This window comes from Hypanus sabinus, chromosome 13, assembly GCF_030144855.1.
Source record: "Hypanus sabinus isolate sHypSab1 chromosome 13, sHypSab1.hap1, whole genome shotgun sequence".
In the NCBI taxonomy this organism is placed as follows: Eukaryota; Metazoa; Chordata; class Chondrichthyes; order Myliobatiformes; family Dasyatidae; genus Hypanus; species Hypanus sabinus.
Genome location: NC_082718.1, coordinates 77,644,677 through 77,658,265, shown reverse-complemented (window position 1 = coordinate 77,658,265; position 13,589 = coordinate 77,644,677). Strand labels below are relative to the sequence as shown.

At 40.5% G+C, this 13,589-nt stretch overlaps 1 protein-coding gene across 1 annotated transcript in view; it reads right to left on the bottom strand.

Annotated features, from left to right (window-relative positions):
* Window positions 1-12,676: 12,676 nt before the first annotated feature.
* Window positions 12,677-13,589, bottom strand: part of LOC132404012 (transmembrane protein 248-like) — a 34,380-nt gene continuing 33,467 nt past the window's right edge. Inside the window, exon 7 of the mRNA XM_059987956.1 lies at window positions 12,677-13,584. Coding sequence (XP_059843939.1) covers window positions 13,564-13,584 — 21 coding nt within the window. The 3' untranslated portion in view covers window positions 12,677-13,563. The remainder of the gene's footprint in view (window positions 13,585-13,589) is intronic.

The window sequence follows — 13,589 nt, the reverse complement described above, 5'->3', positions numbered from 1 at the left end:
CTCATTAACCTTTATCAGAATTGTCCATAGGCCTGGAGCTAGAATCCTCCTCTTCCAACTCACACCTCCTCTTCAAAAATCGCCACACTTTAGAATGAAACTGTCTCTCCAATTTTCTACTACACTGGTAGTTTATTTGCTCCCATAAATCAGTTGGCAGCATGCAAGAGGAAGTCCAGGGAGGTAATTTGGGAGGCTGATGTCACAACCCAAGTTGGGCAAGTCTCGGAAAAATAAACAGCGTCCTCCCCTCCGTGCAATACAGCGCTCACCATTTATCAACGGCTTCTCCCATCTCACATCAAAAACTGAGAATGGACTCAACCAAATAAACACAGTTCAACTGCACACTGCCACACTGGGCTGAGAGACCTCCAACGAGATTGCTAACGGAGCTGCTCGGTCACTGCCCACCATTGCAAGCACTAACGTCGCGTGTCACACGAAGTTCAAAAACTGATGTTTATTTTTTCTCAATCACAATCTCTCATGGAACCCCAGTTGAGAAACCCTGTTCTAGCCCATGAGTGCTCAAAGTTGTTTGAAAAAAATGGTGGTGAGAACCTAGAGACCATGCATTGGGATCACTCAGAAGCCCTGGGTTAAGCAGGAGTTATTCATCTTGCACCTGTGGTGGAAGAGTATGCATTCCTGACATTTAACTCATCCACCTCACACCCCACAAAACTAGCAGGGAAACAATTGATCTCAAAGAAGAAGAATGTGCATGGAATGCACTGCCTGAGTCAGTGGACACGCTAGTGAAGTTTAAGAGACTACTAGACAGGTATATGGAGGAATTTAAGGTGGGGGTTTATATGGGAGGCAGGGTTTGAGGGTCAGCACAACATTGTGGGCCGAAGGGCCTGTAATGTGTTGTACTGTTCTATGTTCTGAGCATTGAATACACCAATTATCACTCAGCAGAACATTTGGCATTGAATCTGAATGGAAGGTTAAACAAAGCAATACACACAGAATGCTGGAGTAGCTCATCAGGCCGGGCAGCATCTATGGAAAAAAAAGACAGTACAGTCAACATTTTGGGACGGGACTAGACCCTTCATCAGGACTGGAGAAAAAAGATGAGCAGTCAGAGTGAGAATGGGGGGGGGGGAGGGGAGGAAGAAACACAAGGTGATAGGTGAAACTGGTGGGGGTGAAGTAAACAGCTAGAGGTTTGGCGATAAAAAGATAAATAGTCAAAGTCAATAAATCTGTATACTGCAGGTGAGTGAGAAATTTAAGGTACAGCTACAGGTTAGCCTACATCCAAAAAGGGTCATTATCCAAACCTGATTCTGAAAGAATTAATACAATTATTTGTGTAGGCCAGAATTTTGAACAAACTTGGCGCCAGAAATTTACTGGAACCTGAAATTTGATAGAAGCATCTTAATAGTTGGCCACATTTAACTTGCTATTTGAATGATGCATCCAATTTCTGCCTTTTGCCTTAGAATAAGCAAAGGTGTCTTTCATCTGAACATGGAGGAAGCCCACAGGGAATATAAAGTAGCAGTTGGCCTATCAGATGTTTTCCAGATGACAAAGAACAAGACTATTATCTCCATGATGCAATGAGGGAAAAAACAGAACAACGTGTCACGTTGAATGTTGACAAATTCACCATTTAAAAATGCCAGTTCTTCACAATGATATACACACTAATCAGAGTGAAGACAAGCCCAACAAAAACAAATAGCGCAATGAAGAACTATGAAGTTTTCTGAGACTAATCCAATACGAGTTCCTTCCTAGCATCAGTACAGCAAACCTGAGAATCACTGAAGGACGTTAAATAACTATAGTATCATGGTGAATTTAAAAAAAAACAAGGAAATAGTTTGTACAGAGATAAGTAGATCATCTAATATTTACACTATATATTTTTTTAGATAGATGTATGGACTAACCATTGCTCTGAACAGGAATTTTATTTATTTTACACAGCTTGAAAAATGAGCGTCAATTTAAATTTTTTTTTGTAATATACATACTATGAATATTTAGAATAAAAAGTGAAAAATCACATACATTTCATTATACTTATTGAGGGGAGTAATGAAATACAGTACTTAGAAAATCTTGCACTTCTCGTAAATATTTTCTAGTTGCATGCAATCCCAGCTGCATGGCAACAAAGGCTATGTGCGTGGGAGCAATTCAGTTACTGTGTGGCCATGCACCTGCACAGCTTAGAGAGAACTGTGCCTCCAACTACCATGAATTATATTATTTTGAAAGCAGGTATTCTATTAAAGGTCTGGGAACAGTTCAAGTACAAGATTCCTTTTGATAGGTTTCAATGTGGTCACCCCTTCATTCTTTTGAATTGCAGTGAATACAGGCCCAGAGCCATCAAATGCTCTTCAATGACAAGCCATTCAATCCTGGAATCATTTTTGTGAACCCCATTTGAACCCTCTCCAGTTTTAGAACATCCTTTCTAATGGGCCCAAAACTGCTCATAATACTCCAAGTGAGGCTTCATTAGTGCTTCATAAACTATCAACCAAGAACAGGGGGGACATTTTGATAATTTTTTAACTGAGCTAAGATTTTTAGCTGTTAATTGGAGCATTTAAGAACTTGCTAGTCAGAGATTGAATTCTTTGTCAGATCTAGGAGCCCGATCTGAGAGCTGTAGTGTCACAGGATGCCATGGTAGCGTAGCAGTTAGCATGATACTGTACAGCTTGGGGTGTTCCAGAGTTTGAAGTTCAATCCTGGCACCAGTACATCCTCCCCATTGAATGCACAGGTTTCCTCCCAAAGTTCAAAGATGTACTGGGTAGGTTAATTGGTGATTGGGTGAATCAGGGTTGTCAGGGCCTGCTGGGGTGGTGTGGCTCGAAGGGCAGGTAAAGCCTACTCCGTCCTGTATGGCGGAATAAAATTATAAAATGGAAACCGGCTCTCTGGCATAGCTGATGCTGCACTGACCATTAAACACCTTTTTACATCGATTAGTGAGTTCTGTGGCTTGCTTAACTCTAGAATACATGAGGCAAATCAATAAACCTTGCATGTGAAAGCAAATGAAACACAAGTCATAAACATGTGAAACCATGGACTGACACATCAGAATGGAAACAGGAATTGGAATTAAAATGTTTTACCACAAGGAAGCATGAAATGGTAATAAAGTCAAGGAAGCACGATAGGCAAAGCAACAAAACCATACCAAACAAGGCAACAGACTTTGCAAATGAAGCACAAAATGGCAATATAGTCAAGGAAGCATTAGTGTGGACATGCACAGCTGAGGAAAGAATACAGTTTATTAAAAAGCATAATGGCTATTGAAATGCTATTATAGCTTGGGGCACCTGAGTTTGGAGTTCAATTCCGGCGTCCTGTGTAAGAAAGTTTGTAGGTTCTTCCTGTGTGCATGTGGATTTCCTCTGGGTGCTCCAGTTTCTTCTCACAGTCCAAAGACGTACAGGTTAGTAGGTTAATTGGGCATTGTAAATTATCCTGTCATTAGCCTAGGACTAATTCGATAGGTTGCTGGGTGGCATGCCTCAGTGGATCAGAAGGGCATGTTCCATGCTGCAACTCCAAAATAAAAAAAGGTGTGTGTGGTGAACTACATATACCTGTCTGGACACCCCTCCCCCCCCCCTTCCCGCTGACTGCTCCTGTGGCTCCTCCCACAGACCCCGGTATAAAGGCGATTGGAGACACAGACCCTTCCTCAGTCTCCAGGATGTTGTGTGATGGTCACTTGCTGCTTGTGCTTTCTTCCAGCCAATAAAAGCCTACCTTAACCCACGTCTCAGAGTTATTGATGGTGCATCAGTGTGCTCTGCAAAATAATTCTTACAGAAATACACCACGAAGAGAATATTGAACATCCATGGTGTGGGTGAGATAGAGAGAGAATCAGATTTAGAACTGCAGTTGAAAGCAATGTTCCATGTATCAAATAAAGGAACTTTTAACTACATGTGTTTACACCAAGATAGAAGGGCAAGGGTAACCAATGACATTAGAACTCAAAACACACAGAATACTTGAGAAACTCAGGAGGTCAGGCAGCATCTATGGAGGGAAATGAATAGTCAACTTTTCAGATTGAGACCACCCATGGATTGAAAAGGTCAGGTGTCCTGACCGGAGGCAAGGGTCAGACCAGTCTCATTGCTCTGCGACATTTACTCTGCTCTCTGTGGCGTTGAGGCTGTGGGCCTGCTCTGACCTTTGCACCTGTGAGCTCCGTAACATTTGTTCTGCTGTGTGATGGACTGAGGCTAAGGTTATGGCCTCCTCTGAGCTTCAGGTCCATGGACTCACTTTTGTTCTGAATACCGTTGCTTCCCTTTACTGTTTGCACAATTTGTGTTTCCCCTCTCTGTGCTAAGGGGATTTGTTGGTCCTTTTCTAAAAAAAAAAGTGGGTTCTTCCAGGTTTTTTGTTTTGTGGTTACCTGTAAGCAACAAATTTCAAGCTTGTATAATTTATACATACCTCCATAATAAATGTACTTTGAAATTCAAAAACTTTCATTTCCTTCCATAGAGTTCCTCCAACATTCTGTGTGTGCTGCTCAAGATTTCTCGCATCTGCAGAATCCATTGTCTACATTAGAACTCCATTTTGACTGTAAGTGTAACATCTTGAAGCAAGCCATCAATACAAGAGTGGCATAGTTGAAGCCAACAAATTATGCGCTGTCGATACAAGAAGCTTATTGTTGGGTGTTTTCTGAAGGTGTTGAACCCACAAAACCAGGAGAGATGTGCGAATTTCATCAGACAAGTTGCTTAGAGGTTTAAAAAAAGTAAATACTTTTTAGATTCCTCTGTACATAAAACAAATTTATGTTTGTGCATAATCAAAGACCTATAAGGGTGGGTACCAATATTAAATTACTTCACAATTTAAGTCTATAATAGGCAATAGCACCAAAAATCTGGAGCCCAAAATAAGGACCCAAACTTTCCAGGTAACCTGACAATAAAATAATTCAGGTAAACAATTTTTAAAAAATTATATATTCTAACCCAATGCACATGGAATATAATCCTATCACATGTGACGTGATGAACTTGAGGTCAAATTATGTTAGGACATAGAGAATAAATGGCAGGGACCTTAGAAGTGTTGATTAGCCATTTATAATTGCAATATTTTAAAGCCATTTGGGCAAATGCATGGACAGGAAAGACACAGAATGTGACAGGTTTACTGCAGAAAAATAAGATTATCACCACGGTAGCATAGCGGTTAGCACAACACAATTACAGCTCAGGGCATTGGAGTTAAACGCGGTTGTCCTCTATAAGGAGTCTGTATATCCCTCCCATGGTATAAAGATGAACTGGGTAGGTTAATTGGTCGTTGTAAATTGTCCCATGATTAGGTTAGGGTTAAATTGGGATTTGTCTGAGGTTGTTAGGGTGGTGCTGTTTGAAGGGTTGGAAGGTCCTACTCCGTTCTGTATTGCTAAATAAACAAATGAAAGGTGGACTGAAAGGGCTTGTTTCTTTGCTGCCTGTTTCTATGACTCTGATTCTAATAACATGCAGGGTCACTTCAAGAGCAATTTTTAAGCAAGCAGCTTTTGCAATAGATTCACTGGCTTCTTGTTTATTTACATTATGGTAATGGGAACACCTAGCTCTCTTTCCAGAAGGAAATTTATGCTCAGAGTACAAACTATTAGGCACAGAACATTATTTTTACCTAAAAAATAAAGGCTTGGGAGCAGGATCGATAAGATTATCTGAAGAGATGTTGCTTCCAGAACCTTGCAAACTTTGCAAATAAACATGTTTGCTATATTGCTGTGTACCATCAGCAAGTCCTTCAGGTAAAGCCATGTCTCTCCTGAGCCTAATCTACAGAAAGTTATGGATCCAAATTGTCCATGAAATAGTTAGTGACTAGATTATCCATTTGACAGATGTTACATATGTTGGGCAGTTGGGGCTCATCAGCGGTGGTTGGCAGGTCATCCAGAAGAAGGGAAATTCTGATCTCAAACCTCTGCTGCCTTGTGGCTATGCCCACTCACAGGGAAGGCTTCAGGAGCAAACTCCAAGGGAAAAATCCGGAGCTAGAGTCCCTAAGACAGTCCTACTTTGAGTTCAATGTTGACTAGCAATTCCTGTGACACTGCTGGTATCAAATTGTATTGGTCTCTGCTGGTCATTTGGGCTTATCAGTTGCGAGGAGAGGGGGAGCTTGCTCTCCATACCATACTACCAGGACTTGCCTATCTAGACAGCTTGGATGTAATATCCACGGTCAACTCTGGTCAACGGAGGCCCTCACCTCACCTACAAAATATCTAATTGCATAGGAAAAAGATTATTTCTCAAATATATATGTAATGCCCTAGTTCACATCTTTACTGTTAAGCTGCAGGTATTTCATTTAGCAGTTCTGTAAGAGCTGTCTGTTCTGCTTTCAGCCTGTTTGGGTTATTGTTTAAGATGAAGGATGATGAGAAATGTGCACCATCCAATTAGGATGGTGGAACTGGGGGGAGGTTTTCTTGGTGAGGGATGATAAGGTTGGTCTTGGGGCTTTTGCCTGGTAGAGAATGAAGAGAGAAAACGCTGGGGAGAACCAGTCATAGGACACTACCCGGTGGGCGATCCATTTGTCTGAGATGGATTACAAGCAAAATTCGTAAGGTGATGTGTGCTTCCACGAAGAACAAGGGCCTAGTGTGTGAGTGATGGAGAAGTTCAAGATGTGCACATCTGATTGTTTAATTATAATGAGCCCTTTTTGGTTTTTTCTTTACTAACTCTTTAGTTAAGAAAGATTCATAAATATAATTCCTATAGTCATATGCAGTGGTGCTGTCTGTTATTTCTTTGTAGAGTTGTAATAGGGTAGCAGATTACACAGCATCCACACAAACCAGGGTTTGGTGGGTGAGCCGTCTCAATCTCACAGGCTTGGGGGGACCAGAGTGAGTCTTCCCTAGATTTATGCAGCCAAAGAAACCGGGGGTTTCATATATGATACAATAATGACCAAATTTAGGAACTCACACAAATTCAGAAATCCCATAGCCTTTACCGTGCTGAGATCAGAGGATGATGCACCACAGTGTTATGTAAGATTTTCATATAGGTTTGCAAACATTCAATTTGTAGTATGTGTTAAGTCGATGTAAAAGTGTGCTACTTTGCAAATAATTACAGAATTAGCTCATTTGTTATACACATACTCTATGCATTCTGAATACTTTATAATGACTTTACTTCTTCCTATAGATGCTGCCTGGCCAGCTGCGTTCCACCAGCATTTTGTGAATGTTACTTTATAATGACCTTTCTTTAGAACTGGGAAAGCTAGAGATAAAACAAATTTTAAGTTGTAAACAAAGTGGGAATGGAGAGATAACAAAAGGAAGGTCTGTAATACGGTGGAGACTAGGAGAAACTGGTCTGAGAGTACTGAGAGAGAGAGGTAAAGGTAAAGGTAATTATGAAGAGATGCCGGGAGTGGGGGTGGTGGTGGTTTAAACAGAGAGCTGCCATTGATTTAACCATCTTCTCAATCTCAGTTACTGTACTGCAATATCGTATCTTAAGTAAAAAGCCAAATTTACAGTCAAATGCATAAATACACATACACCTGGAAAGCAAGAGGAAGTAGAACAAGGTGACAGGTGATATGCGAAACTGGGAGAGGGGGAAGGAGGTGAAGTAAAGAGCTGGAGAGGGGAATCTGATGTGAGAGTACACCTTCTTACACTGACTTCTCCCCTTCCTGTGCATTCCTGATGAAGGGACTCAGCCCTAACTTTGACTGTTTACTCTTTTCCATAGATGCTGCCTGACCTCCTGAGTTCCTCTAGAATTTTGTGTGTGTTGCTTTGGATTTCCAGCATCTGCACATTTTCTTCAGTTTGTAATACTTTTGGGTCAAGGTCTGAATCATCATTGACTTATTTATTGAAGTATATGGAGCAACAGGCCTTACATTAACCATTCATAAGGAAACATTTCTCCACTGAGCACCTTCACTGTCCACCAATACCAAACAATAACATTCAATAGCCAACTCTGAAAAATGTTAACTACTTTCCATCTCTTGGGAGCCATTTCTCAGCGAAGGCACATACTAATGACAAAGCTCATGACTGTCTCCAGTACACATGCACGATCTCTCCAGTCATCTGGGAAAGAAGCATTTTCAAAGAGCAAGACTTCAGAGTTCATGATCTTTGGGGCAGCAGTGATCCCTACTCTTTCAGAGATATGCAGCACATATAGTAGGCAGCTCAAAGTACTTGAAAGCAACCACCAGTGCCACTTTTACAAAATATTCTTATCTGGTTGGCAGAGTAAGCTGACCAAAGTCACACAAATCCAGTGAATATCCATGAACACACAAAACAGTTTAATACTGTCTGCGAGTATTGAGAAATATTTCAATAATGTTCTCATCAACACTAGAATTCTGGGATTGTGGCCTCTCAAAATTGAGGAGGAACTGGGCAGGTCCTCACAAACAATCTATCCAAGAATGACCTTAGTCTCTACCTGTGGCAGAATCTGCAGATCATACACAGACTTTATAAGTGACCTCAGAACCCACACACTAGATTAGAAGCAATTCATCCACAATTCCAAAGGAATGTTTAAGAATTAAGAGGAATAGGTGAATAAAATTTAAAATATCAAGTGAGAAAAGCTGTCTGAGACTACCCTGTTTCTCAAAATGTATTAAATACAAGAGCATTATGATAGAACAATGTTCAATTATTAGTAATCTTCATAGACTATTTCCAGCGATATTTGCATCAAGTCTGCTATTCTGGTGGTGCTTGCTGGGGAGGGTGCAGTTGAAAGTTGTACACTGGAGTGACTATGTGTACAATAGTTTGGCAGCTGATACTGTAGAAGTAATTTTATAACTTGGAATGCATAGAACTTCAAAAGGGATCAATCATATGAAAATTCAGACACCATAATTGCCATTACTAAACCAATTCATGCAATAGATGTCATTTGGTTGTTGGTCTTATCAAAAATCTGACTGAGCTAATAAAACTGGCAATAATCAGCAAGGCAGGACACCAAGGATGAGAAAAAAAAGGACACACTCTCTTCTCTCTGCTGCCATCAGGGAGATGGTACAGGATCCTCAAAATTCACATTACCAGATTCAGAAACAGTTAGTTAACCATCAACCACGAGACTCTTGAACCAAAGGGGATAACTTCACTCATCCAATCAATGAAATGTTCCCACAACAAATGGACTCGCTTTCAAGAACCCTTCATCCCATGGCCTCAATATTTTTTGCTTAATTATTTATTACTTTCATTTTGTATTTGCACAGCTTCTTGTCTTCAGACTTGTTGAACGCCCAAGTTAGTGCAGTCTTTCATTGATTCTATTATGGTTATTATTCTATAGATTTATTAAGTATGTCTTAAGAAAATTAATCTTACGGTTGTATATAATGATATAAATGTACTTTGATAATAAATTTACTTTGAACTTTGATAACTAACACTATCATATTAACACAAGTGAATCTGCAGATGCTGGAAATAAATAAAAAACACAAAATGCTGGCAGAACTCAGCAGGCCAGACAGCATCTATGGGAGGAGGTAATAACGATGTTTCAGGCCGAAACCCTTCATCAGGAGTGAAGTAACATGGGATGGTCGAGGGGGGATAAGAAGTGGGGGGAGGGATGAAGTAGAGAGCTGGGAAGTGATAGGCTGGAGGGAAATGGGCTAGGGGGAAGGCGGAGAATTATGGGAAATAAAAGAGAAAGAAAGGTAGGGATGGGGGGAGATTATAGTGAGGGGGAAAAGAGAGAAAGAGAAACAGACTAAAATTACAGATAAGGATGGGGTAAGGGGTATCAACAGAGGAATGCTCATGCCGGCAGGTAGGAGGCTACCTAGGCGGGAGATAAGGTATTGCTCCATTGACCTGCAAGTGGCCTCATCTTGACGGTAGAGGAGGCCATGGACAGACATATTGGAGTGGGAGTGGTCTGTGGAATTGGCCACAGGGAGATCCCACCACTGCTGGAGGACTGAGCGCCGGTGTTCGGCGAAACAGTCTCCCAGTCTGTGGTGGGTCTCCCCACTGTATAAATGGCCACATCGGGAGCACCGAATACAGTGTATCACCCCAGCTGACTTGCAGGTGAAGTGGTGCCTCACCTGAAAGGACTATCTGGGGCCTGGGATGGTGGTGAGGCAAGAAGTGTGGGGGAAGGAGTAGCACTTCTTCCGTTTGCAGGGATAAGTGCCTGGAGGGAGGTCGGTGGGGAGAGATGGGGGGGATGAATGGACAAGGGAGTCGCGTAGGGAGCGATCCCTGCGGAAAGCCGAGAGTGGGGGGGAAGGGGAAGATGTGGCTGGTGGTGGGATCCCGAAAGAGTTGGCAGAAGTTGTGGAGGATTATACGTTGGATCTGTAGGCTGGTAGAGTGATAGGTGAGGACCAGGGGGACTCTATCCCTGGTAGACTGGCGGGGGGATGGGGTGAGGGCAGAGGTGCGTGAAATACGGGAGACGCGATGGAGGGCAGAGTGGACAAAGGGAAGCCCCTTTCTTTAAAAAAGGAAGACACCTCCTTTGTCCTAGAATGAAAGGCCTCATCCTGAGAGCAGATGCGGCAGAGGTGGAGGAATTGAGAGAAAGGGATAGTATTTTTGCAGGAGACAGGGTGGGTGGAGGAATAGTCTAGGTAGCTGTAGGAGTCTATAGGTTTGTAGTAGACATCGGTGCATAGGCTATCTCCAGAGATAGAAGCAGAAAGATCTAGAAAGGGGAGGGAGGTGTCGGAAATAGACCAGGTGAATTTGAGGGCGGGATGAAAGTTGGAGGCGAAGTTAATGAAGTCGACGAGCTCAGCATGTGTGCAGGAAGCAGTGCCGATGCAGTCGTCGATATAACGTAAGAAAAGAGGAGGACAGATACCGATGTAGGCTTGGAACATAGATTGTTCCACATGGCCGACAAAAAGGCAGGCATAGCTAGGACCCATGCAGGTGCCCATGGTTACACCTTTAGTTTGGAGGAAGTGGGAGGAGCCAAAGGAGAAATTGTTAAGGGTGAGGACTAATTCTGCAAGGTGGAGAAGAGCGGTGGTACATTTGTTTCTATTTTATCCTTATATTAAACATTAATTTGGATTAGGTATTGAAATTTTCAGAGCATTCTTTTAATTATGAAAGGCACTTCATGTTCCCTGTTCTATTGATTAGAAAAGTTAATATTTTTAACATATCCAAGCAAAAAAGTTTTGGTGCTGTCCCATTGTGCTTCATGGAGTAATTCTTTCAACTCCTTTAATGAGCTAAGTTAGTAGCTGTGTCCTTTAGCAGTTGCTCAGCTGTAGAGTTACTGATCAATACTGAAGGCACGAGACTATGGACAATAAAGGATACAGATGTCTAATGCAGGCAAATAGCATTAATGTAGATAAGCATCGTTATTGGCATGTACAAGTTGAGCTTAAAGACCAGCTTTTGTGCTGTACAACTGACCATATATTTCCTGCCTTTCACATCAAGTATTTCTTCCAAGAGATATTTTTCATGGAAGATACTGATTCATCAGCAAAAGAAAGGCAGTGAGCATATTTAGATTTATGTTTTTTGACTTGATGCTATGAAAATTCAAAAGTTCATATTGAGTGGTCAACTCTTCTGTTTGGATATTGTTTATAAAGTAGTTGTAAATAAAACCATGTCGGGATACTGAATAACTCATCTATCTCCCCATTTTGCTGCATCTCTGGAAGGCAGAATGACTACAGGGTCAATTTACAATTGTTACATACAAATCAGATGCCCAATTTAGTCTAGCAATTGGATACAATAGAATGGTTTGCACTTAAGAAAACAATTAAGATAAAGGACTTTCTTAATTGCAATATAGCCAAGGGGAGCTTTTAGATTCACCAATGGGCAGGGACTGGGGGAGTTCCAGCTCAATATCTCATCTCAAATATGGCTGCTCTGATTGAACATCATTGCCCAAGTGGGACTAATGCATAAACACCTTAATTAGATAAGATTTTCACCAACTACAATTATCATTACATCATCCTTTTCCCCCATTCAACAGAATGACACTGATGACAAACCAATATGATAAGGTTATTGGAAATTCAATTTTCAAGTCTACAACAAAAATATTTATAATTGGGCACTCTGAATTTGATTTTTTTCAGCTGAAGCATATTAATTGATATTACCTTGATATGAATTTAATATGTTTTTGACAAATTTTTCATTGGTGTACTTTTAATCTTGTCATCAAAAGCACCCCAAAGTTCAATTCTTCAACTTAACACAAGCTGAAATGATATGGAATGTTATTTCAGTGTTTTGACGACCAAAGACAGATACAAGTCAACATCCGAGTTTGTGTCCCCCCAATCTTATCAATGTTGAAAAACCAGCAGAAAATGTCAGCAAGAATGGTTTATGGGTGGGGGGGATATGAGGAGCTGGAAGAGAATTTCAATATCAAAACTTGCTTTGAGTGGAGAAACAATGATGCAATATGATGTTAACTCTCAAGGGCAATTAAGTTTCAGGCATCAAGTCACAAATTAGTGTTCGCAATTTCCTCAAATACTCACATTGTGATTGAAAGGAAATCTATCTAATCAGCTTTGATTCAATACTAACAACACTGAAAGATTCAGAATCACAAAAAAAATAATATCCTCTAGAAATTATTTAATTCATGTTCCAATTCCCAGTAAAAATTAGGTATGATAAAGAAAATTAATTCCTTTTCAACAGATGGGTTGTAAAATTAGAAATACCCCCGAAACAGACAGACCTTAAGGGCATATTTTAGATAGCTTTTCCAACACTAAAACACAGAAAATCTGATGCAAGACATATGATTTCATTCTATTTATTCACCAATCAGGACAACATTGCCTGAGTTGTCCATGAATACCTTGGCAGACATGTGAGCATAGAAAATATGCAAAAAAAATCTGATAAATTCCCTAGAATTCCAAACAGATGCCACTAAGATATCCTGAAACAATGTTTTTATAATGTCTATATTTAAGCCAACAGATCAAGTTAACAAATAAATTATTCAGTTATCATTCCAATGGCTTTACCCTATTTTTAAAAACTGGTCAAGACAAAACTGAACACTTGCAAAATAAATAGCAAATTATTACTGAAGTTTGAAGTTGACTTTGTTCGGTCTTATGATTGGATGCATGCTGGAGACTGACTGGCAGGTTGAACACAATTCAAAAATTCCACCTACTATTAGAGAATTATAATGGCTCAAGAAATAAATATCATTTGTTAAAGGCAAAATTATTAGCTCCGAAAGTAATTCACTCCAAAGGAAGAGTACAAATTTAGTCAATACACATAAAATGCTGGTGGAACACAGAAGGCCAGGCAGCATCTATAGGGAGAAGCACTGTCGACGTTTCGGGCTGAGACCCATTGTCAGGACAAATTTAGTGTTATATTTACTTATAATATTTTACTTTGGAGAAACTCATAAAAGATACCAAGTTGGAAAAAAAATCTTCCATTTTCTATTGCTTTATTTCTCTCCACAATGTTTAATATCACATTTCTCGAAGATGGACCTGGA